This window comes from Diadema setosum, chromosome 18, assembly GCF_964275005.1.
Source record: "Diadema setosum chromosome 18, eeDiaSeto1, whole genome shotgun sequence".
Taxonomy (NCBI): Eukaryota; Metazoa; Echinodermata; class Echinoidea; order Diadematoida; family Diadematidae; genus Diadema; species Diadema setosum.
Genome location: NC_092702.1, coordinates 18,455,176 through 18,482,690, shown reverse-complemented (window position 1 = coordinate 18,482,690; position 27,515 = coordinate 18,455,176). Strand labels below are relative to the sequence as shown.

Sequence of the window (27,515 nt, the reverse complement as noted above, 5' to 3'; positions counted from 1 at the left end):
CAAGCTAATGATGACCACTGCCTTTTGCGAACTCAGCGGTTTAAACTTCAACATCTGGAATGCGAAATGAAAAACATCTGGAGAGTGTTAATTCTAATAACACTTGACATCTTGTCATAACATATCACAACACATACCACTATTGGGTATCAATTACGGAGTGTATTTTACTTGGAATAATACACGATTTTACCGCTGAGAACCAATACACATCATGCATATTACTTTGTATTACTACTACACTTTTTTTTTTTAACCCCATTAGTGGTTTCAGTTGTGATTTTTTTTTTTTTTTAGTTCAATCATATTGGTATACGAGTTTCAAGCCTGTAAACCTGTCATTCTTTTTTTTTTTTTAAGCATTGATAAAGCATTGATATATTATGCTCCTGCGTACAATTTTTTGTTTCTTTTTTTCTCAATTTTTCCCTTACATTTTACTATAGTTGGGGGCTAATTTTTACTACACAGATGTATACACTACATGTATGTCAAATCTCAAAATAATGTCTTGTATTGTATAAGGTACAGGATAGTGTTGTATCAGTATCTTTACTATACATCCAGCTCTTGAAATGGAGATATATACCATGCTCCCAAACCTTCTTCATATAAACTTGAAGAGTCTAAAAAAGAATTGTGGATGCAGTAATTAGTTTTTGTAAGTTTCTGATCGATTACGATAGCAGTATGTTGCACGATACATTTCTACTTGGCATAACGCAGCAGTATTGAAAGTCATAGATGAGATAACCTGCAGTAAATTTTCATTGAGATATTTTTTTATATATGTATATTTCACATTATTTCTTGTCTAATACATATAGTTAAAATATGAAATCAAACTGGATAGTAAACTGGACCCAAAATACATATAAATAATCGTTCAACATCATCCCTCTTTTTTTAAGATGTCTTGATGTCTGGGCATGCTTTTGAACAATTTACTATCTTTTCATTTTTACCTCAAATCATCAGACAGAGTGTTTGGTTGTTTTGTTTTCTTGGTTTGTTTTTGTTGCCAAAGCCATTAGCAGTTGTCTCAATTGCTTTTATATCTTGATTTTTTACTGTGGACAATGCCTGCCAACTGGAGTAAGGACTTCCATTGCCTTCTCACACCAAAATACAAAACAAAACAAACAAACTGTATAGTTGTCCTGTAATTACACCTTGTTTTGTTGGTTTGTTTCATTTTCCATCTGAGAAGATGGCTGGATAACCCACCTCTAGGTATCATTGGAATTTACTTTGGTGTGTGACAGTGTTGCTATATAAAAGGTGCACTAACTGTCATTATAACAAGATCTATAACAAGATTTTATAACAAGATCACTTTGAAGAGTGACTGTTGCACAGGATATTTAAAGTCAGAGTCAAAAGAGTTTGCAAGATCAGGGGTGATAAGCTAGAGGTGAATATGAGGTGGGGCAGGCATATTTCAACCACAAAGAAAAACATCCCCCTCCCCCTCACCCATCCCCTCCCCCAAATGTCATATTTTGGAACATTGTATACCAACAGCATCTGCCCAGAGTACCGTGGTCAAAATGTATTTCTCACTAAGACAGAAGGAGACATCTCCTTCCAACAGAGAGAAATTTGCCGAGGCCTCACAAACCGGACCCCAGCGCTTGCTGCTCCGTGTCCGGCGCATCATCAAATCACATCGGACACACGCGACACAGAAAGCTGCCATTTTTTTTTTTTTTGCAGCAATGGAATGAAAACCCAACTACGAGCAGACCACCCAGCACACGATACCGAGAAAAGAATCTGTGGCATACTGGTACGTACCCACTGCGTTGGCTACAAAGACTTCACAGGTACTGTTACAATAAAATTATTGGTTTGTGCTCTAAAACAAAAAAAAAACTCAGAAAGATGGCCGCCCACCCTTAATTGCAACGCTCGGAAGAAAACACAGCATGGAAGTGCTCAGTAGTCGTGTAAATGCAAACGCAATAACTTACAAAAACGCACGGTAAAAATAAATTATATCTTTGCCTGCTTGCCAACAGTGGAATTGTCCAATATTTACAATTTACACTGTACACTATACACAAAATGTTGAGTACACACAAGTACACAAACACAAAACTGAAACTGCTCTGAAAGTATCATGGTAACGATTCTCGATTGTTCAAACAGAATGATAATTGTAGATTCAAGTCACCTATGGTCTTAAATCACTCCTTGATATATAAACCATAAAAAAACCCTGACTTATCCTGGATGAAGTTCAAAAGGGCAGCTAAGAGGAACAAGAGTGAAATCTGTTGAATCCCTGTCAAACACTGCAATCATTGGACAACCAGTCGGTCGACCACCGTTGTCTTGTAGACTTTTTCAACAATACACTCCACAGCCACAAAAAAACATCCAGATTATCCTATGAGCCTTACTCCTCACCTGTCTTCTAGCTGCTATTTTCACATTTTTTTCAAACAAGTATTGTCTCCAAATGTCACCTAAAGACATACTTGCTTGGAACATAGCAGTGTGCCTAGTCTAGTATACATCTATTGCATTTTTTTTTTTTTTGTTTCAATGCAAGATAGCAAAGTAGTTTACACTCTCGCTCCATTTCAGGGAAATCCATTCTTCTGGTAAGTTTCGCACACGAATGCAAACACAGATATCATGGCTGTATGAAAGCCCCATATTGACTGACCCCGGGGAAAACCCCCGACAGGTGGTAGACAGACATTCAGTTCCAAATGTTTCCCTTCAATGTCTGATTCCACTTATTCTTCCTCCCTCTGTTCCTTTTTATTCAATATGTGTGTGTGTGTGTGTGTGTGTGTGTGTGTGTGTGTCATTCTGAACATCTTTTCTCTTTTGTTTTCTGGAATATTTCCTTTGAAAAGGGGTTTTACAAAGCACGAAGGATGGTATTATTTTATGGCACTGTGATTTAAAAAAAACAAACAAATAAAATGAAACAAAGAAATACTAAAATAATTCAAATAGCTGGATAACTGAGAATCAACATAACATAGTTCCCACTATGGCACAGGATTCCTGAAGCCAGGATAATAATAAAAAAAGAAGAGATTATAATGATAAATAAAAGTAGACCATGTTCTCAGAAGCAATTAGAGTAGATATGAGAATATTTGACAAAACATTGCAAATCATTCAATGTTCCCTTAATAAGTACTTGCTTTATCTGAGCACGTAAGTTTGGTCTTGATGCAATGTGTGTTGAAACTTGCCTTTGAATGTTATGTTACTCGTCTTCTTTGTGACTGCATCAAAAAAGAGGGAAAATGCCATTAACTCCTGGGTAGTCTCTTTAACCATGCTTGGACCTTATGGGAATGCATATTCAAACATGATAACAAGATTAAATTCGTCATATTCAACCAATGTGAATCTAGTCACTTTTCTGCATCTTCCAGCCTTTTGCATCTGAAGGAGTGACCACAGAGTAAATTTGGGATGGATTGGATTTGTGCTTTTGTCAGGACAAGAAAAGCTCAGCAGCATTTACAACCTTAAGAAGAAATCAAATCATATCACAACATTTACTCATTAACTTTGGCGGTATTTGACAATTATTTTTTTGCACTTGTTAAAGAGTGGTCATCTTCTCTTCCATCGCAAAGCTGCGCATAGCTCCAATGGAATACTCTTTCTCACTTACATTATCATCAAGGTCAAGAGAACGAAATACATTCATTGGTGCATAAATACATTCCAGAATACGTCACAAGTGCTCAACCTCCGAGGCAATTATATATTTTCTCAGGATGCACATCAACTCAAAATCTCATCCCCCACCCCCCAGGGAAAAAAAAAAAAAAACCCAAACGAAAACACAAAACGCGGTGAACACAGTTCATCACACATTGACAATCAATAAATCACAGATGACCTCAAATATGTTTTCAACATATATAAAAGACATTAAAACACAGTCATATATCCATACTTTTGGTTATCAAGACATTTTTTCTCTTTTTTTTTTTTTGTTGTTGAATGACAGGAATGCATGCAGTCTCTGGCGCAGTGTACTGGTGTCACTGGGCCCAGGCCTATCTCTGCGGTGACCCCTCGGACGAATCAGAATCTGACGCGTTCTGTTGATCAGTTAAGAGAGAGAGAGAGAGACAAAAAAAAAAATTCCAATAATCGGGCAAAACAAGACTACCATATCATGCTTGAAATAACGCAAATGGGAGTAGTCACCATGCATGCATAGACCTTATGCAGACAATACAGGGTGAGGATATACCGATAATAGAATAGCATGTTTGACAGCAGTAATTGCCAGTAAAAGATGTTAGTAATCATAATTAGGTGATACGCTATCAGCGTATCACCTATTGTGATTGTCAAAATCTCTCTTTATTTCTTTTTATTCTTCTTTCTTTCTGGACAATTTTGTGTCATCAATATCTCAAGAATGACATTACGGAATAACATGACATTTTCAGGTTTTCATGACAGTAACATATCTATGACGTCATCTAGGCGCCATTTTGTGATTTTCGGACCATGTTACATGATCGATCATAACTTCATAACTAAAGGTCATTTCTGTATCATTTTCTGTGGACATTAAGTTTAGGTCACGCTCTATCTTACATGTTAATGCTAATTACCTAGGACATCATTACGCGCGCGTACGCGCGCATCAAACTTTTAAAAGGCTCAAAACAACTTTCCAATGGGAAATCTCGAAGTTTCAGACAATTTTAAGCGTTCCGCGCGTAGGCGTCCGTCCGCGCATTTTCGCGCGCAGTGCGCGTAAGCAACATGAAAATGCAATTGTTTTGACAGATTTGGATTCCTGATACATTAAGTAACAATATCCAATGATTTCCGATCAATTTTGACTTATAACAAAGGAATGCGCTGGCGTCAAAGTTGAAATTTCGTGTGCGCGTCTATGTGGAAATATAGCGAAAAACATGTCTTTGTTTATTTCGCCATAGCTCTTTAAAACGCAGGGTGACCCTACGTTTTTATTGCATATTACAAAAGCATATGAATTGGAAATAACATTTCAAGCATCAATATTTCCCGAAATACATTATGACGTCATCATATCATCATCTGAAATCAAAAAAGTGGAATTAATTTTTTTGAGGTACTGTTTCTGACATTCATTTGCTCGTATCTCTCTTGTTTAAGCTCAATATTATCCCAAATTCAGATATGTTTTACTTTGAACATTTGCCTTTCAAGTCCATGTCATGGTTTTGAAATTTGATGACATCATCATACCTTAAATTGTGATTAAAGGTAAAGACTCAAAATCGGACAAATTTACGTGTATTGTCTATGGGAGGTGATTTTTTTTTAGACCATGCATTGACTTGACAACGTTTAAGCACCTTTATCTCAGCTGATTTTGCTCCATTTCCTCTGAAACTTATGTATGTTGTAGCTCAGACAATAAGCTGCAGTCATCATGCATTTTATATTTTGAAATCTCCTCATGAGGTCGACAATTTTGTAGTTAAAAACTGAAAATGAGAATGCAATCTGTACGGAACGATTGGCGATCGTTGTTTGCAACTGTATATTGGTCGAATCCACGCGGCCACTTGTGGGAAGTTGAATAGCGCCATCTCCGTCAACAGTCACGATTGTATAATTAAAAATTTAAGTTTCGCAAACGATCTTCAGGACAGCCATTTGGCGTAATTGCTTAGCGCGCTGGGTGTTCATAACGCCATACGGGAAGGCGAGAAGTTCGACTCCCGCAGGACTTTTCCCTTTTTTTCTTTTTTTTTCGGCTGTTCAGCTTTACTCGATGTCATTTATCGTATTATTTTATCAAGTATACGTAAGCCGTGAACACGGCTGCTCTATTTCCCTTAATTGTTTTGTATTGGAGTTTGGAGATTGGGTTTGCTTCATTAATTTTGTCACACTTAATGTTGTAAATTGCCCCTTGTTACAGTGTCCCGCTTGCCACCTTTCGTTTGCTCTTTCCTTTTCTCTTCATTGGTTATTGTTATATTGTAACAGGATAGGTAGGAACATGTACGTTTAGATAACTGGCAGGAATGGGAGCTGAATTGATTAATTCTAGTCCAGGTGTATGGCGCCTCGCTCATATCTTTGAAATTCCAGGTTGTTATTGTTTGACCCAATTACGGAATTGTAGACAGGTTTTATGTTTCTATAGAGGTATCTTATGCCACATGAGTGGAAGGCATCACTGTTTAGTAGTAGTAATGAACTTTTTCATGTTGTAAATGATATTAAGTTATGAATTTCACATCCAATCTTCGGGACAGCCGTGTGGCTTTATAGTCGCTTAGCCCGCTGCATTGTCATTATGCACTACCTTAGGACGAGATGTTCGAGACCCGCAGGACGCTATTATTTTTTCTCTCTCTCTTTCTTTGTTTTTCTTTTGGCAGTTCTGCTTTATTCCGATGTCATTTATCGTATTATCTTATCAAGTATATAACTACCCCACGAGACACAGTCACTCAAGTTCCATTTTTTTTTTGTCGGAGGCTGGAGGTTGTATTTGCTTTATTTATCATACGTAATGTTGTAAATTGCCCTTGGTATACAGTGCCCCGCTTGCCACCTTTCGTTTCTCTTTCCTTTTCTCTACGTTTGTTCCTGTTACACTGCACAAGACAGGTCGGAAAATAATTTACATAACTCAACTGGAGCAGGAATGGCAACTGAATGAATTAACTCTAGGCCAGGTGTATAACGGCGTCTCGCTCATCTCTTTGAAATTCCAGGTTGTTATTGTTTGACCCAATAACGGAATTGTAGACAGGTTTTATGTTGCTATAGAGGTATCTTGTGCCACATGAGTACAAGGCATCACTGCTCAGTAGTAGTAATGAACTTTTTCATGTCCCTCCATGTCAATTATAGTGTGTTTAAAGGGGTTGTGCGTCTATCTGCCAAAGAAAAGGAAAACCTTATTTTCGCCATGGCTGTTTCTCTATACGTAGCCGTATGTGGTGAGTGTTGTTGGTATCTGAGCAGTGAAGAACAGAGCGTCAGGCTAAAATCCCCCTTAGTTATACGCGCTAAGCGTTCAATGTCATATATCTTTATTTATGTAGTCAATCACTGCTAATGGAGTTACAGAATTATGTTATGACACGTTTCACTGAAAGTTTGTAAAGCAAAGTTTATGGACAAGGCAAGCAATTGTACATAAATAATACCATTGATTTCAGAGGGAAATTATGTTATACCTAAATGTAAGAGTATCACTGCTTTGGAATTGGTGAGACTTCCACTTCTAATAGCTGATCCCTTTGAAGATTTGTCGGTCACGGGTGATCGTCATGATTCATCTTTCACGTAGAAGCTTACGTTCCACACTCTTAGTTCGAGAAGACTTACCATCACACTTCAAATTGCGATTAAAGGTAAAGACGCAAAATCGGACAAGTTTACGTGTTATGTCAATGGGAGGTGATTTTTTTTAAACCATGCATTGCCTTGACAACGTTTAAGCACCTTTATCTCAGCTGATTTTGCTTTATTTCCTCTGAATCTATAGTATGTTGTAGCTGAGACAATAAGCTGCAGAAATCACGCATTCTATTTTTGCAAATCTCATCAGGTTGATAATTTTGCAGTTTAAAACTGAAAATGAGAATGGAATGTCGACCAGACGATTACTGAATCATCTTTGACATACATAACTTTACGTTCCTCATGTTTTTCGTCGAGACGTATGGCCGAGTGGTTAAAGGCGACGTTTCAGAGACGTGAGGTTGTGGGTTCGAACCCCACAAGAGCACGAAACAAAATACTTACTTTTTTTTTTACTTTTTTCTTCAATGGAGTACTACACCTTCACCTATGCAGAAATCACGTTCGCATGTAACCGCACCTATACGCACACACACACAATATCCCTTTGTTTTGTGTTGGAGACCAAAGCGCTTCGACTGGAAATTTCGACTTGAAAATACACATGTAAATGTGAAGGTGACCCTTAAAAGACCTTATCGCCATGTTTGATTTCTGTTTTTTAACAGTATAAAGACCTATTGGTAAATATTCATTTACATATCCTGTCTGATCGACTTACTTGCCCACGCCGACACACGCATGAAATGTTCACATGGTTGCATGACAGAAACAATTTCATCTGAATTATGTGGGACTGTATAAAGAATAGGACTTCACGAATGTGTCTCATGTCCTCTATTTGTCTGTTTATGCTAAAAAAACAACTGCTATAACATCTAATACATTTTGCTTCACTTGTCACACAAAAGGTTATAAATTGCAGTTGTGCAGTATATTTTTGCCAGATCTCGTCTTCTCTTCCCTTTTCGCTACGTTTGTTTTGTTATACTGAAGGTGGGGATTTATGCATTTATATAAATACTTCAACTTGAGTGGGAAAAAGAACTGAATTGATTTACTCTAAGCCAGGTGTATACCGTCTCGCTCATCTCTGTGATATTTCGTACTGTATTGTTTGACCCAATAACGGAGTTGTAGACAGGCTTTATGTTGCTTTAGAGGTATCTTGCGCCACATGAGTGGAATGCATATGCTGTTTAGTATTAATGAAGAGTTCTTTCATGTCCCTCCGTGCCAATTACAGTGTGTTTAAAGGGGTTGTGTGTCGATCTGCCAAATAAAAGGCAAAACTGTTATTTAAGTAATGGCTGTTTCTCTATACGCAGCCGTAGGTGATGAGTGTTGTTGCCATCTGAGCAGTGAAGAGCAGAGTATCAGGTTATAATCCCCTGAGTTATATGTGCTAAGCGTTCATTTTGATATATCTTTGTTTATCTAGTAGTCACTGCTAATGGAGTTACATAGTTATGTTATGACACGTTTCACTGAAAGTTTGTAAAGCAAAGTTTATGGACTATGCAAGCAATGGTAGGCCTACATGATTAATACCATTGATTTTAGAGCGAAATTATGGAATGCCTAAATGTCATTGTCTCATTGCTTTGTTGAGACAATATGCTTGACACTCCTTCCACTTCTAACTGTTCCCTTTGAAGATGTGTCCGTCACGGGTGATCGTCATGATTCATCTTACGTTCCACACTCTTGGTTCGAAAAGACTTACCATTTAGTTACGTGGTTAGAAGCTATGTCTCTTTCTTTATTTTAGTTGAGGTAATGCCGCTTTCGTCTAGGTACAAATCATATTGTCATGTAAACAAACACACACTCTCTCTATTTGCCTCTGTTTTGTTTTTGGACGTTTCATTGCTTTTTCTGCCGGAAAATTTCACAGGCTTGTAGCTGCAAGGGCTTTCTTTATTTTTCCTTTTTTTCTTAGGCAGTTCAGCTTCACTCCTATGTCATTTGTTTCACTATTTCCTCAAGTATACACATCCCCACGAACACAAACACGCAATTTCCCTTATTTTATATCGGAGGTTAGAGTGTTTCTGTTGCTCGTGGGAATTTTTGTTTATCGCCAAATTACAATTCATTTAGCTAAACATGGATACTCAACCAGCAGAGCCCTTAAAATAAGTCAGCAAGTAGTTACTAGTACAATATAGCACCATATTTCGTCCGGGTATAAATCCCATTCTGTAAAGACACGCACTCGCTGTATTTTCCTTTGTTTTGGATTGGATGATTCATTGCTTAATTGCTGGAAAATTTTACAGGCTTGTAGCTTTAAGAGCTCTCCAAACTGATCATATTAATGACAAGATTCGATATAGCAGTTTTGGTTATGGAAATAAGGGCTAGAGTTCATATTTTTAAAAGACCACTATTAAAGTCAAGACGATCTTTAGAACACTGTATTGACGTGTTTCAATTTGTTCGTGTTTATATTTGTTCGTTATCGTAGAGATACACTGTACTAAGAAAACCTGTTAATCTACTTGGGCCTACTTGCACACGCAGACACACGTACAGGACTTTCCATGTGGTTTGCATTGTTACTAACAATATGATCTGAATAATGAAGGTCCAAAAAAATCGACTTTGCTAAAATATTATTGCAGAAATATAACTTAAAGTCGCTATATTTAATTGTTTCGTTGTCAATCACTGGTGACCGATATCTGATGACCCAAAGCGTATCACCTAACTCGTCTTTAAAGTGACGAGTTTCATGTCTCGTAATTAAGTAGTAATTGTCAAATTTTCCTCAAACTTTTCACTGATGTGCTCTATTAATATTGCAGCATTCACTCAATTGACAAGTATACAGTCAAACCTGCCTTAACGGGCCACCTGTCTATAGCGGCCACTGCAAAAGCCCTGTTAAAGACCCTGTGTGTAGCGGCCACCTCTCTAACGCGGCCAGCGGCCACAGATTTTGTTTCCCGCATGAGATATTAACCTGTCTATAGCGGCCAAAAACCCAATGGAGCCGTAGCCAAGCCGATAATTCAGCGTGTTTTTCTGTTTGGTAGCCGTGCGGGCAACGTTCAGTGATCGCCACCGCTGCATTCATCCCTCATTCAGTCATAATAATGCACGATTGTTAGCTTTCTTCACGACAATACACATGCTACTGTGCAACAATTTCATATACACCGGCATGGTTAAATGCATGAAACACACGGTGTGTGCATACGTACACACGTACATGTACATGTAAGGATACAACGATTATACATGTACATGACATTGTAGGCAATGCACACAAAGTTGGATTACCTGTCTATAGCGGCCACCTGTCTATAACAGCCAATTTTTCCGTCTCCCTTGGGTGGCCGCTACACCCCGCGTTCACATTGGTCCCCGCGACACGGGGACAGCCACAAGAGATCTTATCTATTTTACGACTGACCGTTCACACTGGTATCTCATCTGTCCCCGAGCTGCGGGGGCATTTTGGGGCTTGAAGCGAGCTCTGCCACTTGAAACCAGGCATAGCGCATGCGCACATTTGATGACCACAGCTGGACGCTATCAATTTCGCCCCAAGGTCACTCTCCCCTCCAAATCTTGTCCCCGTACCTGACTTGCTTCGCGGGGACGAGGGGACAAGTCCCAGCGAGCGTTCACATTATGGTTTTCGAGGAGAAAGTCCCACAGCTCGGGACTTTCCCCGCGTCGCAGGGACCAATGTGAACGCGGGGATAGACAGGTTTGACTGTATTTGGAGTTTGTTCCCCTTTAAGTGGGCAATCTCTTCATAGATAACTCTTAAATTGGCGACACACTCCAAAGAATTTTATACAAGTTCCCTTTTCTCTCCCAAATGGGAAAAATATTTGTAAATTTCAGTCTTATTTTTGGCAGACCTATTGAATTTAACCACTTGTATTCAATCTGTCTCTGATATTGGAATAACAGCAAACATGCCAATTTTGCCAATTCAACAAGAATGAGATGAATATTTTAGAAGCAAAATAACCCTCAGGCTTTATTGTTTAACATAAAACCAGCTTCTCACTTAGCAGTGTGGGTCAGGTCAGTAAAAAAAAAAAAATGTATCATCAGTACCTCATTCTTCTTGCCCAAGGTGTCATCAGCAAAGTCGTTCAAGGTTGGTCCCAGCTCTGCATCGCCTCCTGCTCCAGATTCGTAGTCAACGTGATTGGCTGGAATCAGGATGACATCTCCGTTGCCATGGTGACCATTCTCTTCTCCATCTGCATGCACACAATAACATGGAAAACACATAGTTTCAGAACACTGAGGTCCATGGAATTACGGCATTTATGGAATTCCAATACATAAATTCAATCACTTTTGTCTATTTGCATGTTCTAATGACACACATGATGTACATAAAATATTAATTGCATATAAAGCATCAAGTCAACTTTATTGATCTGCAAAGTATTGGCTGCGTGCATGAGTATGTGTAAAGTAGGCATATATTCTCGTGCTTGCCCACATATTGGTTGCAACTGGGTGCAAGCAGAGGCCAGCAATATGTTACTGTAGATGTACAGTTAAACTCGCCTAAGTCGACGTCGTATATGTCGAATAATCGCGCAAGTCGATGATTTTAAAAAGTCCCGATTTTCCCCCATTGACTTACGTGTATCAATTCACTCACAAGTCGAATTTTGTAAGTCGAATACTCGCCTAAGTCGATGAAATTCCAAGAACACTTTCACGGAAAAACCATTGAATTCACTGTGCCTAAGTCGAATAAGATTTTATTGTGTAATAAATCACTGTCAAAATCACGAGACGCCAGTTTTTGTTTACGTACAGTATATACCAAAAGAAACTTTGCGTTAATAAACATTAACGTTTCATTAACGAAAGCGGTTTCATCTGAATCGTTAGAAACGCAAACTAACGATCGGGAAAATTAACGTTTGTAGTAACGATAAGTAACGATCCCTTGCGCAAATTAACAATGTTTCGTTAACATTAATGATAGGTAACGCAAGAACTCAGCGAGATTTTGGTTTTGTAACGAGACCTGGTGAAAGGACGACGTAGCCTCTGACGAGTGCAGCGATCTATGCCTTATATTTAGCGGAGTCTTTTCGCGAATCGAATCACGATTTCGCGAATGGTTAATTTGCGACCGGGGTCACCAAAACGCACGCCGGGCCACCAAAAAAGCCGGATGTTTGCCTTCACTTTTGGAAATGAACAGCGGTGACAATCGGCTCCATAAGATGATAGAATAAATGTCAGATGCTTGCTCTTAATTTTGGAAATGAATAACGGTAATATTCGACTCCGTATAAAACTAAAATAAATGTCGGATGTTTGCTTATGCTTTTGGAAATGAATAATGGTAAGATTCAGTTCCGTGTGGTGCTGAAATCAATGTCAGATATTTGATTTTGCGTTCGGAAATGAATAAGGATAAAATACGGCTCCGGAAGATGCTGAAATAAATGTCGAATGTTTGCTTTGACGTTCGGATATGAATGATAATGATATTCAACTCCATACGATGATAAAATAAATGCCGGATGTTTACTTTTACGTTCGAAAGTAAATAACAATAACATCCAGCTCCGGAAGATGTTAAAGTAAATGTCGAATTATCCCTTTGAAGTTCGGAAATGAATAACAATAATAATCAACTTCGTACGACGATGAGATAAATGCCGAATGTTCGCTTTTACGTTCGAAAGTAAATAGCATGTAACATTCGGCTCCGGAAGATGCCAAAATAAATGTCAGATGATTGCTTTCATGTTCGGAAGTGAATAGCAGTAACATTCTGCTCCATAATAAGATGCTAAAATAAATATCAGACATTTGCTATTTAACATTTCAAAATGAATAACAATAACATTCAGCTGCGTTTGATGGTAAAGTAAATGTCGGATGTCTGCCTTGACGTTCGAATATGAAAAACAGTATAACATTCGGCTCCTTACGATGCTGAAATAATTGTCAGATGATTCATTTCACTTTCGGAAGTGGACAGCAGTAACATTCGGCTCCTTACGATCATAAAATAAATGTCGGGTGTTTGCTTTTGAATTTGGAGATCGAATAACGGTAATATTCTGCTCCGTACGATGCTAAAATAAGTAACAGATTGTTTCTTTTACGTTTGGAAATGAACGGTATCAATCGGCTCAGTTAGATGATAAAATAAAAAGCGGATGTTTGCTTTCACGTTCGGAAATGAATAAGGATGATATTCAGCTCCGTAAGATCCTAGAATGAATGTCGGTTGCTTTTTTTTACATTTGAAAATGATTAACGGTAACATTCGGCTCCGGAAGGTGTTAAAATACTTGTAAATGGTGGATGATTGCTTTTACAATCAGAAATGAATAACGGTAACTTTCGGACCGAACGTAGGACCGATTTAGTTTTGCTTGTTTGTTTGTTTTTTTCGGGCCACCAATAAAAAAAAATAATCATTTTTGGGCCACCAAAATAAAAGTTAGTGTGGAGCCCTGGCCTGCACCAATGTGAATAAAGTGTCTTGCTTGTTAAAAGGGCAAATATCGGGCACACCGCTCTAGCTCTCGGCTCCAGAGTAGACAACAAACATGTACATTATACATTATGTACGTGTGGTGTAACTGTAAGTCGATTTTTTTCGACTTACGCACAAGTCGAAACTCGCCTAAGTCGATGTGTTTTGCTCAGTCCCGAGAAGATCAACTTATGCGAGTTTAACTGTACATCACATCGCTTGCACTGGATGATCATAACTTGTAAAACGTGTTCATGTATGGTATATCAGTCACATAGCACAAATAGAGCCCTTGTAAATGCCTGGCTGTAACCTTGAACTTGTCTTGCGATGCTAAAGCAATTTGGTATTACATCAACGCATGTTGACAGTGCCAAGATGACAGTGACACTTTAATCAGGGCTCGACACTAACGGTGGCCCGGTGGCCCGGGGCCACCAAAAATGAAAGTCGGGCCACCAAATTTCAAAAAAAGGCAAATTTGGTGGCCCGCCTCGGGCCACCAAAATTTTTTGAAAAGTACGTACGTCAATTAATTTGTAACTTTTTGCGCCAGGAAATTAGCAGTTATATTGTTTAAAGGATGCATGAAAAGGACTGAATGAGTGCCTGAGAGTGAGTGTTGCGAGTTTGTTGAGGCTTATTTATGAGTAGACATGTCCAACTTCCAATTCTTACTATGACTGGATAAAACTTAGATATCTGACTCATTAAAAAAAAACAGGACTTTAATGTTTTTTTATTGTTTTTTTTTCGGGGCCACCAAATTTTTCTCTCGGGCCACCAAAAATTTGAAATTGAGGATTTTGGTGGCCCCATCGGGCCACCAAACAAAAAAGTTAGTGTCGAGCCCTGCTTTAATACATATGTTACATCTGAAGTCAGTTCCTGCAGTAACCTGATAATCCAACCTGGCTTGTATACTGATCAACAAATGCAACTTACCCTCATACACTTAAGACCTATGAATTTAATCCCTAATTCTTCCCTCAACCCCAAATCTTAATCCTGACCCACATCCCAAGACCATCTTTACATATGTAATTATAGTATTTGACCAAATGCACTGTATAAAATAACAATATACAGTGTACTACGCTACAGGCAATGCATATATCCAAAGCCAGCTTCCTTCATCATGGACAAAATGCCCTCCCTTTATTCAGAAAAGCTGACGCTGACATGGACTATGCCTTTGCATATTAGAATGGATAATGCTTGACACAAAGTCATCAAAAGGTGCACAATAAGGAATAATTCAACTAGTCATGTACATTGTAATCAGCCATTCTTCCTCATTCTGTCTATAACATTTGTCCAAATTCACCTCGTAATTCTAACAAATTGCCTGAGCTTGCAACAAATCAAAGGTGAGAGTTTTTCATTGTGATTGTTGCCATGGTGACTGGATGAGAATGGAGAGTCTTATTATGTAGTGACCTCTCCTTAAGATCTTTCTGATTATCACAAAGGATTCCCCCCCCCCCCAAGTATTCTGTGAAATAAGTGATGGTAAAATGTGACGCTCTTCACTAAACAGATACAGTCTGTATGTGGCATGCCAAAGGTACAGCGTTGGAAGAAAGCATCCTGTACAGGATGACTCAGAAACAAATTCAGACTGGTAGAAAGAGGGGTGTGATAGACCTGCCAACTACAGTAGGTGGCTCTGGGCTGGCTTTCCATGGCCAGCCCATTAGTCGTTCACGAACCACTTTTGGGCCAACTTGAGCAATACCATAAGTTCCCTGTTTACACATGGGCCTGCCTCATATTGCCTTTCTATCTATCCTCTGCATCTGAAGTCTTGAAACAATCAATTTTTTTCTTTTTATTGTGTTCTGGTTTGGTTTGTTTGTGCTTTGATTTGCTACCAGGCATCACTCGATCTGAACATGTTTGTTTCACATTTTTATAAATTCATACTTTCTAAACGTTCACCAAGGTAATTATACAATACAGCTGACATAGTCTTCTACCAAAAGTAAAACAAAACACAGCAAACAAAAATGGTACAGGATTAGGGCAGGCAAGGGCACAAGAGATAGATCTGCTGATAGGCCTATGTTCAGCATACACATATTTCTCTTTTGTTGTTGTCATTTCTTCTCTGCACGAAAGTATGAGGCAGAGTAGCGTACAACATAAAACAACAGATGAATGCAAGAGCATGGAAAAAGTGTTAATAACTTATCTAGGAAACAATTCTGTGCGTGCAGTGTGTTGGCCAGCTAATGATCACATGACTCAACAGAAGGGCATACAACCAGCCAAAAAGATGTGCCAGAAGTCAACAATCTCTGATTTTACGCCATCATGGTTGCCACATAATTTTTATAATGATCGGTAATAGCATACCTGCCAACATTTCAAGATGAAATATCTTACTCGTGGATTGCAAAAATCTTATTTTATATGCAAACTCAGGGTTCGAAATTGGCGATGGTCCGCTGGCCATTGGCCACCCGAAATCACGTCGGATTAGCTAAAAATCGAAAAATTCTGAAGTTACTAGTTCGTCTGGCCAGCCAAAATATTGCTTCAGTGTCAAAATTGATTCTAAGTAGTCCGCCTGGCTAGTTTAAAAAAAAGTTAAGTGCGACCCCTGAAACTGAAGTTAAAAATCTTACTTTCGGTCAAATCTTCAGAAAATACACATGAAAGGTATATCTAAATATTTTTTAAAAATCTGATTTCTCTGACAGAAAATCTGATTTTGCTATTTTTAACGTAAAAAATCTTACTGAATCTGATAAAATCTTACTAGTTGGCAAGTATGTAATAGACCAATAAGGGCACAGCGATATCCATCGATCTTCCACGCTAGAGTGAAGCTTATGCAGCTTGTTGGAAAATACGATTGTGAGGGTACGATCGATCATCATGTTACATATTACCTTCCCAAATGCGGGCTTTATAACGAGGATGGGTCTTCTGGAATAAAAGTCATGTACTACCATCAAAATTTTTCTACTGTTTTGATCTCGAAACACTCCGAAACAACTCATCATCCTGGCAAATCGCATCAGCCTGGTCAGTTCCTTTGTATGTATTGGAAGCAAATTGCAAATGATGGAAGATGAATTTTGAGCCCTTCTGAGAACCATGTTTTGGCTTTAATACAAGACTTGACTGTAATGGAACCATATGGGAGAGGTACACTGTAGTCACTCACTGCCGTTGCCAATACTGAGGTTCTGGATGGGCGGTAGACTGGTAGTGGACGTCATTGTGGACGTCGACGACACGGGGGGTGGGGTGAAGAGCCCCAGGGCTTCCTCCTCAAGCATGTCCTGGAAGCAGTTTTCAATGTACTCTTCTTCTTCCAGCTGAGCCAACACCTGCATGCAGCAAAGGTACGAAACAGAGACTTCTGGTTGAGGTGTTTCGGACAGAATCATCTGGCACAGTGCAATCTATCTCGTGTTTTATTCTTACAACTTGAATAACAAATATCAATATGGTTTTGTAACATTACTTCCTCTTCTGTTATTTTTTTCTTACCTTTCAGCTTGTTTAAAAATATACAAACATTGAAACTTAATTGCTTTTGAAAGTCAATCCTGACCTGACCTAATGAAATTCTTCTTTTAATTTTATTACTGACACTTCACAATTGATAGTGTATATTCAAAAAGAAAAATGATAATATATTCATTTGCAAAGTATCCTCTCAACGACATTTTCAATATCATTTAACAGAAATGTAAACATAGAATATTTCATGGTGTGAAAATTTTCATGAATTCCATACTCAACCAAACTGTCAAAGAAAGCATAACACACATAAAGTTTTGGGAATATCAAATTTTGTACGAGCATACTCTTGACTGCACAACTAGACACAAGCCAAGTTCTTGCCCCAGGTGACTAGTAACAGTCAGTAAACAATATCAACCAGAAACATTGTGCCACACAGGATGAAGAAGACAACGCAAAATTCAAAAGAAATCTATCGCACAAAAAAAAAAAAAGAAGTCTCAATTATGATGGCGCGACGTAACAACTTACATCTAGGTCAAACTCATTTTCTTCCTCTCCCATCCACATGTAATCAGCATAAGGGTTCTCATCCTTGGGGTTGCTCTGAGATTCGGTTACCACGGCTAGCTCCACCGACATCTTCACGTCTTCTCTCTGGGTACGAGACAAAACAATTCAACAACAACAAAGATCAACAAAAACTGATACTTCAAAGATGAGGGATTAAGTGATATTTTGCCTCATATATCTGAATTTATATGCATACTGTAACAGTATTGGTGAATGGAAGAGACATATTTCTCCTGAAAATGATCAAATTACACAGCATCACAAAATCTTGATTTTATTGAAAAAACTGATACTTCAAAAATGAGGGGTTTAAGTGATATTTGCCTCATGTATTTGGATATGAATGTACTGTAACGGTATTCATGAATGGAATCCTGAGTGACATACTGTAGTCCTGAAATATGAATTTCTCCTGAAAATGATCTTGAGTCTTGACAAAGGGTGCGTTTGAGCGTTCTCTCCTAAAGCGAACTGTACCATACTGTACCCACGCCAGAGGAGCGCTCGAACGCTCCTGAAGTATACTGTACCGCACTGTACCGAGCCCAAAGTGGACCACTTCCCGATGTGCTCCAAAAGCGTACCAAAAGTTCGCTGTAAAGCATGCGCATATCATGCGCATACGTCACAATGCAAAGACATCATTCTCTTTGTTTGGGACAGCTGTGTAGTTCAAGCGCCAGGTGGATGACATTCTTGCTACAAAAATGCGTGACCTTTTCTAAAAATAACTTGTGAGGTACGCTTTCTCGACAGAGTGCTCGAACGCTTCAAATCTGGCACAGTTCGGTACGGTACGCTTTGGTTCAGTTCGCTTTGGTTCGCTTTAGAGCCCTCGAACGCACTCAAAGTAATCCCCATAGCAGCTGTAACACAGCTAGACTTGGATGGGTTGGTGCAGTGACAGTACATACCATGTACAATGTATGTGATGGTGCATGTGTAGTACCAAAATATACAATCAAAACATGATGATCAAAATACATTAAAAACAGAATCCCTGTTCTGGTCTTGGTTGGAGCTTTGTGTTACAGGAAGAGGGAGCTCTGTGCGACAGGAAAAAACAGCTTAAATGAAGTTTCAAAGTTCTAATTCTTTACATAACATTTCATTCAGCATGCATTACTGCACTTGGTACAACCTGTAGTTTATGTCTATATCGATGTGTTTGGTGTCCACTGAAACAACCATTTTACGGAGAGTTTAGAAATGTCCCTGTTTCTATTGAAGGCCAAAAGGTCCTTTTTAACAGCAATGTACATGTATTTTCAACATTTGCAACGATATTTCAAGTGTACTACTATGAACCTGTGAGACCACGACTGAAAGGATCACTTACATTGTAGTACACATGATGTACATTGTGTACCAAGCAGCCCCCTATGTAAATGTATGCAGGGCTGCCAACACTGGAGACTAGTTGAGAGTGAGACTCCCATAGGCCAATGCTATAATTTAGGAGTCAAAATGAGTGAGATCAATAGAAATGCATGCAAATGAAATAAAGTTTTAGAGTGAGAAAGGACCAAAATGCGTGAGTCTCACACTCAATGCGTGAGAGTTGGCAGCCCTGATGTATGTGTACAGAATGTACAATGCAGGGCTGCCAACCTTGAGTGAGAGTTTGGCGTGAGACACTGCGAGGGAGCGGCGCGACCTCCTGGCTAGCGCCTGGCGGCCTGCTGTGCGGCTGTACGTACGTACGTACTACGTACACAGTCAGTGTATGTAAAGCGATGTAAAGCACACGTCATAGCCATACATGTACTGTGATTTGCCAAAAGTACAAGCTACGCTCACGTGGTATATATTATAGGTAGAAACCAATCGTAATCCAATAGCTCGTCTTTGCGCGCGAACCGAAAATGATTATTATTGGTTAAGGATAAGCTTTACATTGTACACCCGCGCGGGAAAATCTCGAAATTTTGGGCTTGGGCATATCGATATTCGGAATATCAGAGAATTTTATAGAGATATATTTATTTTTGTAGTCATGTACATTCCATTTTGGGGGTTTAGCGTGAGATTTCGTTTATCAGAGTGAGACAGTCAAAATTGGTTGAATTGCGTGAGTCTCACGCTCAATGCGAGAGAGTTGGCAGCCCTGACAATGTACATGCATACAGTACCTTTCATTGAACCTCACATCTTGATATCAATTATCATTGCATTACCGCTAAGTGCTAAAATTGTGAATTGCAGCAAGAGAATAACAGCTAAAGCACAGCACAGCACATGCAGTAGTGTCTATGCATCAATATGTTCAATGTGCATTACTCCCTATGTGTCATGTGCAACAAGAAATGCCAGAACAGTTCTAAGCACTACATAATTACATTGAGTGACTGCAATTTGCACCATCGAAAAGTGCTTTCAGTGTAAATAATAAACCAAAATTACCACTGGGCATGAACAAGCATGTTCACAATGGAATGAAATACAGTGTGCTCAACTACAATGTATTGCACACAAATTTTTGATGGAGCCCTGTATGGTCATATTTTCCACCATTTTTTTTTTTTTTTTCAGATGTTGCTCCTAAAACTTTTAAAGGATTACACACTAAAGTTGTAACTGTATTGCTTTCTATTCACTGTGATGACAGGGTGATTAATCTTTCCTTGGGATACATGGGTGTCACAATTTTTAAAAAATGAAAAAATAAAACAAAACCTAGAAATGTTGCTATGGCGACTTGTATGCCTCCGCAATAATGCATAGTTCTCCAATAGGTCTAGCAGTAGGTCTTGACAATTACATATGAGACGACAGTTTCAATTGGCAAAAAATTAAAATGACATGTCTTGTCACAAATTTGGTGAGTGTTAACTTTCTTTGAACTAGGTTTCACTTGGATATGTAGCTTTAATTGTTTAAGAGAGCAGGTATTCAAGGATTTGAGCATTTTCACTTGACCTTTGACCCTTGCCCTTTCATCCCATGGCCCACATTTCTTCAAATAATCACTAACTGGCAACATCCATTTTCATGAAAATACTGAACTCTCAGCACCTTTCAAAATGTGGCAAAAATTGTGACATTTGAACATTTTCCCTTGACCTTTGACCCCATGGCCAAAATATTTCCCTACAGAATCATTGTGCAGTAATGCATGTATCCAGTTAATTCTAGTTTAAGTAAGTAATCTCAAGGTACATGTAATAAGAAAAAGTATAATTTCAGCATTAAATAGTATAACTTTAGCATTTCAACCTGACCTCTGACCTTTGACCCCATGATCCCAAAAGTTCCAAGAAAATCACTGCAAGGCAGTAAATATTATACTTCTTTAACAGATACCTTGAGCAATTTCCAAGATATAATGTACAGGTATGGAGAAAAACAAATTCAATGTGAGCATTTTCAATTGACCTTTGACCTCATGGCCTAAAACTTTCTGTATAGAACCTTTATCCTGTTATACATGTACTAAATTCCAGGAAAACACCTTAAGGCATTACATAAATGGGAGAAATAGTGAAATTTTAAGAATTTGACATTGACATTTGACCTTGTGCGTGTGTATCTAAAAACTGATTGGCACAACTTTGTCCACCCATACATTGTATGTACATACCAATTTTCATTAGGATGTACCTCAAACGGTTTTCAAGTTATGCTGTCCACAAAACTGATTACGGATGGACGGACAACCCGAACACATACTGCCTCCCCTGACAATTCGCGGCAGAGGCATGATTACAACAACAACAAATCTACTGAAATGGGACCGATCTATTCGAAAATACTCCTGTTATAAAAAGGAAATATTGAGAAAATAAACATTACTGCCTGGCCAACTTCCAACATGCTTACAGCCACTTATTGCCAAACATCTAAAATGCCATTATACGCAAAGAAGAGTAACTACACAATATTCATGAAGTACATGTATGTAGGAAATCCCTACGGCAAAGAGGGGCATGCTGGCGTGACCTTTCAATTCTGAATACACAAAATTTGGCAATCTTGGAAAGGGACTTCCCAAAGTCTGGCACATTTTGCTGAAATGAAGTATACACTACAAAATTTGTACGGTATTCAAATTCAATCATGCGAGAAACAAAATAAAAAGCTATGTTTCCTTTCTTTTTGTTGAAAATTTCTGCGTGCACAATTTTGAACAATTTCATAGAAGACAGTGATTATCTCTGCGGCAATTAGAGCACTTATTTGTGGCAAGGGCAATTTCATTCATTGATGAAACTGACCACTCAGGTGCGAGAGTACTCTCACTTCAAATAACACATACACATACAAGTAACTTCAGCCTTTGTTCTATGAGACTAAGCACACTCAATGCTCTTTAGCTAAAAAAAAAGAACTGGGGCCCGTTGCATAAAACTCCAACCGGATTTTTTTCCGGTTGAAATCACAAAATTCCGGTTGGAAGCTCCCAACCAGAGTTTTTATGCAACGGATTTTACATTCTTAAGTTAGCAACCTTAAAAAATTCAGGTTGGGCAAGTCCCAACCTGAATTTTTTAAGGTTGCTAAAAAAGTTTTATGCAACGGGACCCTGGAAATCACAAAGGAAGCCTCTCAAGCCTGTAAGGTTGCAATTTAATTATTGGTAAATTAAGGCTTATCATATGGACCTGCTAACGAAAGGACTTTCAACAAATTCACCTGCTTTGAAGTATTGTATGAGATCTGCCGCCACCTAATTATGTACATATTAATGAGTACATTGTACAATAGTTACAGATGTCTTGAAAATGATGATGGCAATTGCATTTCATGCATCATCACTGACAAAGAAACCATTTCCCTGATTCCGGCTTATTTGGCTGACCATGCGCCTTTTCAGATGGAAACATCTTTGAACCACCAATGAGAAGCAGCAAACCTCTGAACATGACTAATTTCATGTCACTGGATTGGATATAGTATTACCTTACCAATTCGCTCGCTATCGCTCTCAAAATGTGACCTTGCCTATTAGTAAGGCATACAGTGTACATACCCTCTTCCTTCACTGTCCGTTATAACTCTGGAAAAATGTGTGGAAAAGATGGACTTCACATGAGATTACAATATCCATTTATTAGCTAGAATGTTATTTTCCCTTTAAAAGTCCGTACATGCATTTTGCTACTGATAAAGTCTGAGTAGTGATATACCAATACACACCACAAATGCACAATGCTTTTTCCTTGATTTAAAACAGTTATCATCTTCTGCACATTCAACATAGGGTAAAGCCTCCAGTATTCGGTCATTTAAACTTTTCTGCAATATTTTTTAAACTAATGTAATACATACATACATCATATCGACAGCAATGTATGTGAAATTTATCAAATTTCTTTAATCCCAATTTTCATTTTGTTAAATATCTCACAGAATCGCACAAAATCCCATAATATATCACCTTGAAAATCCCCCAGAATACGGTCACCGCAACCAGTATTCGGTCAAGCGATATGCATGTTCAAAGTCAATGCGTGTTCACGCTGTGATCACGGCAGCTGAAAAATGCGCTGCGCACTACCCTATTGGCGCAAAATTGCATCGGGGATGTGGTGGCGCCCGTTGGTGACCAAATACTGGGGAATCGGCACTCGCATTCAACCCTTGTACATTGAGTCACTGCATTGGCACGTACGGAAATTTTGTTTTTCTTTTGCATTTTTGAGGATACCATCACACTCCGAGCTTGCGATAAGCAAAAAATCCGGCAAGAGAACGGCGTATTTCTCGATTTTTAATGCTTTCTCGGCAACCCGTTCTCTTAAAACTGGGCTTAATCCGCGCATGCTGTGGGAAAGTCGCGCCGATTCTGCACTTTTGACGGTGAAATTTGGGATTTTGGATGGATTTTTGGAGGGGACTAAGGGACTTTCCTGTTGTGAATGAGTGTGCAAGTATGTGAATTGATGTGATTTGCGTGTGTTGTAACTGTAGAACTTACTGGCTGGTGATTAGTGATAAGTGACCGAATTCCGGTAGATGACAGAATACTGGTACTCTTACCCTACTGTAGATTTTTAAAAGCTGCGTTATGTTTTGCCCGGGCTTGCCAGTGGTGTTCAAAAGATCATAAGATCAAGGCAGGGAAGAATGCTCAAAGTGTTTTTGTGACACTTTTGACACAGACAGAGGCATGAACTGATTGACGAAAAGATGAATCTTGATCCACGAGGTAGGTCCATGGGCTTATGAACATATACCTAGATATGCCTAGATATGAATATATTGTCTTTTTGGAGATCAATTTGAATTGATGGGAGAGAGTATGAGTAGCCTTCTGTTCCCGATCACTGCAAATACATAATAAATGAACAATTTCACATGGTTTCAGGGGAGTACTCAAACAGGGCTACAATAGTGGGCGCATGGTCTGGTTTGCGTCAGATGGCATATCGGACAAGCATTCACCACACCCATATGCAATCTGCAGGTGCCGTTATCACCGAGCCTCTTATCTTGCAAACCGCCTACTGTAAAAGTGGAAATTTTCCCGGTGTAGAAATTTTCACGCATTTTGCACAACCAAAAACTAGCGCAAAAATAAAAGCACGTAAATATTTTTGTTCGTCATATGTTCCAGTAGATTCTAGTTGATTTCTTGATTCCGCGAAATCAAAAACATGCGAAACTCTTCTCACGCAGCCGAAAAATTGGTCACACGAAAATATCCACTTTTACAGTATCCCCTCATGCCGCAGACCACGAACACTTCCCGTCACAAAATCGGATCGGACATGCTGCTGGTGCTGAAAAACAGTGCATACCCTGCGACAAAGAGGGACGCGCTGACCGCACATCAACTGGTCACTCTTGACCACGGATGCAAATCCCCATGCGTGATGAGGGGTGAGTTGCGTTTGTGGCCGAAGTCACACAATTAGTATCTAGACCCTAGTGGTCATATCATTTCTCCCAACTCTTTCGAGTCCAGTGAACCAGGGGCCTCACGAGCATGGCCGGGGTAGCCTACTCATAATAAGACTAACGTTAGGCGCGCCAAGGTGGGGGGATCCTTCGAGCGGGAGCACCCCTCATGAGTGAGTTTCCTGGACTGAAAAAGGTGAAAAGGACCCCTGGCTGACCCTCCCCTATCTGCTACGTGCCAGCTGCTTTTGCCTGGAAATCTATTTTTCATAAATATTTTCCTGATCTGGTAATCCTGTAAATGCCTTTAAATTTTAAATGTTCCCTAATAGTTAGACTCTAGGATGGATTTTTATATAAATTTTTTTAGATCTAACAGTTAGCCTTCATTTCAATGCTTTTCATAGACGGCAATCCTCATGTCCATGATCCTGGGCTGGGCTGGGAGTAGAGTAACTATACACAGCCCAGTCGCTGTACATGGTACGTCGCGACAGGGCTGTACGCGCGCGACCACCAATCACTAGGAGAGGCGACGTAATCGTACACGATAGCTTTGACTTTTGATACTTACGATCATTTTTGTCACCTCAAACTCATCGAGTATACTCTTCAATATTTACTCTACATCTGATGCTATATATATTCAAATGTACGTAATGAAACTTACCGAAATTGATCATCATATCCAGCATGTCCACACCGTACACAATCTTTCACGCCAGGCCAAGCTCAGATATCGGGTGGTCACGTGATGTGAATGCCCTTTCAAGCAGCGTACGCACGGTTACTAGTATAAGGTATACAGCTATAAACTGTACTGGGTTATTGTGTCGCAGACGCCAAGGTTTGTTCGACACTTTCAACGCACACGCGCTCGCTCTGGAGCACATCCGGTCACGCATGCGCATAAGTCAAGGCGCCATTTTGAATCCTGCTTCTGGTTCTGGTTCTGGTTGGGTTCTGCGCAATCACTGCCTGAAGGCTGTTATCCCGCGCAGCCGGTGTGAACGGATTTATTTCTTTAAAGTTTTTAAATTCTGAAATGAGCTTTTTTGACCAGCTCTTCTACATTGATTGCGTCAAGCATAATTTTGAAATCCTTTAAATTGGTAACGCCTCTTATTTCTGGTGGTAGGAAGTTCCATTCCCTGGTTGTCCTTGGATAAAATGAGTGCTGGTAACATGTCTTGTTGAATGAAGGCATCTCTAAAATGTTGGGACCTGTTTGTCGCCGTGTTGAGCCGGGTCTCTGACGTAGATGAACATTTGATGGGGTAATATTGTGTACTTCTTTAAAGATGGCAATCAATCGGAACTTGGTACGGCGGTTTTCCAAGGTTTCCCATTGGAGTTTGGATAAGATGGATGTGACACTGGATCGTTTGTCATAATTGTTTACGACAAAACGAGCAGCCCGGCGTTGAATGGCCTCAATGCACCTCTTTCTTGTAGCTTGGTGAGGGTCCCAAATGGAAGCACAATACTCAAGCCTTGGGCGAACCAGCGTTTTGTAGGCTGTTTCTTTAACTGATTTATTACACGAATGGAGATTTCTTCTTATGATACCCAGCATTTGGTTTGCCTTTGTAGTAATCTTGTTAATGTGGTGTGACCAAGTGAGATCTTTACTTATCTCAACACCTAAATATGGGTGGTGGCTTACTTGTTGTAGCTGTTTTCCTTTCATTGTATATGGCGTGATAATAGGTTTGACTTTGTGGCTAACATGCATAGCAAAGCATTTTGACGGATTGAAGGACATCTGCCATTGTGTCTCCCACAAGCATAATAAATCAATGTCTTTTTGAAGAGCTTTTGCATCCTGATCATTGCGTATTTCCCGGTATATTATGCAGTCGTCTGCGAAAAGTCGTACTTTGGACTGAACCACGTTTGGTAGGTCTGCAACGACGAAGCCCGGCGGTCAGGAATTGCGCCAGAAAGTGTCATTTATTTGTTCCACGGACTTATCGCAAGTGGTCTCCATGGACCCAGTGTGGCGAACTATTCTTCTGTAGCATTTAACGTGAGTAAAGTATTCTGTTTAAAGGAGAAAAGTATACATGTTCCTAAGTTTTGTAGTTGTGTTGAGGTTCCTCACTTCGAGGCTGCATGCCGTGCGTGTCAGACGCTGTTTTCGCATAGCGTAACAGTGTCTGGTCGGGCTAGGAGTAGAGGAGCTAGTAGTAACTAGATAGTTAGATATAGAAGATAAATTTACAAACTTCAAGTGAAGTTGTCTACCGTTTGACTGTAAACTTTAGCTTTAAGTTTTAGCAAATTTAGCTTTCTACACGATGTCTCATGATAGTATTAGTAAACTTTTAGCTAAGGAAGACAACAAGGGAGTCACTGCAATGTGGTCAGGTTAGATTCCAGTGCAGTGCATCAATGGATAATCTTACCTCACATCTAAACCCTGGTGTGGTGGGAAACTAAGCTGGATAGTGCTGTTTTCTCACAATTAGGAAAGGCCAACTTGTACAGGTACCTTTGCAATATGACTTTGTCGACTAGCCCTGGCCCTGGACGAGAACGAGCTCAGTGTTTTTGCACCTTCGTGATACTGAGACCCGGAAAGCCTCGATTGCCCTCGCGCGCCCTTGAGTGTTGATGCTGATAGGCCTAGCATGCAGTTTAGGTGGAATACACATACAGCACCATACTACAACGACGTGCAACAAATCATGGGTTCTGACAATCCAAAACACGGAGTTGGTATGGACAGCATGCAACACACTCGCTCTCTGTCGATGCGCCTCGGTTTCGCGTACAAAATTTGCAGAGAGAGTGCATCCTACTACAGAATGGT

The 27,515-nt window shown here is 39.4% G+C and overlaps 1 protein-coding gene across 2 annotated transcripts; it reads right to left on the bottom strand.

Moving 5' to 3' along the window:
- Nucleotides 1–2,804: 2,804 nt before the first annotated feature.
- LOC140241686 (uncharacterized) lies at nucleotides 2,805–27,472 on the bottom strand. Of its 2 annotated transcripts, none has more exons than XM_072321428.1 (5): nucleotides 27,195–27,472; nucleotides 17,819–17,944; nucleotides 16,983–17,148; nucleotides 11,398–11,546; nucleotides 2,805–4,085 (listed from the first exon to the last, which is right to left on the bottom strand). In XM_072321428.1, the coding sequence occupies exons 1-5, from the start codon at nucleotides 27,333–27,335 to the stop codon at nucleotides 4,041–4,043; spliced, it is 627 nt and encodes a 208-aa protein (XP_072177529.1). In that variant the 5' UTR covers nucleotides 27,336–27,472; the 3' UTR covers nucleotides 2,805–4,040. The 2 variants fall into 2 exon arrangements, with proteins under 2 accessions (XP_072177529.1, XP_072177530.1); XM_072321429.1 differs by having other exon boundaries at nucleotides 27,109–27,313.
- Nucleotides 27,473–27,515: the final 43 nt, after the last annotated feature.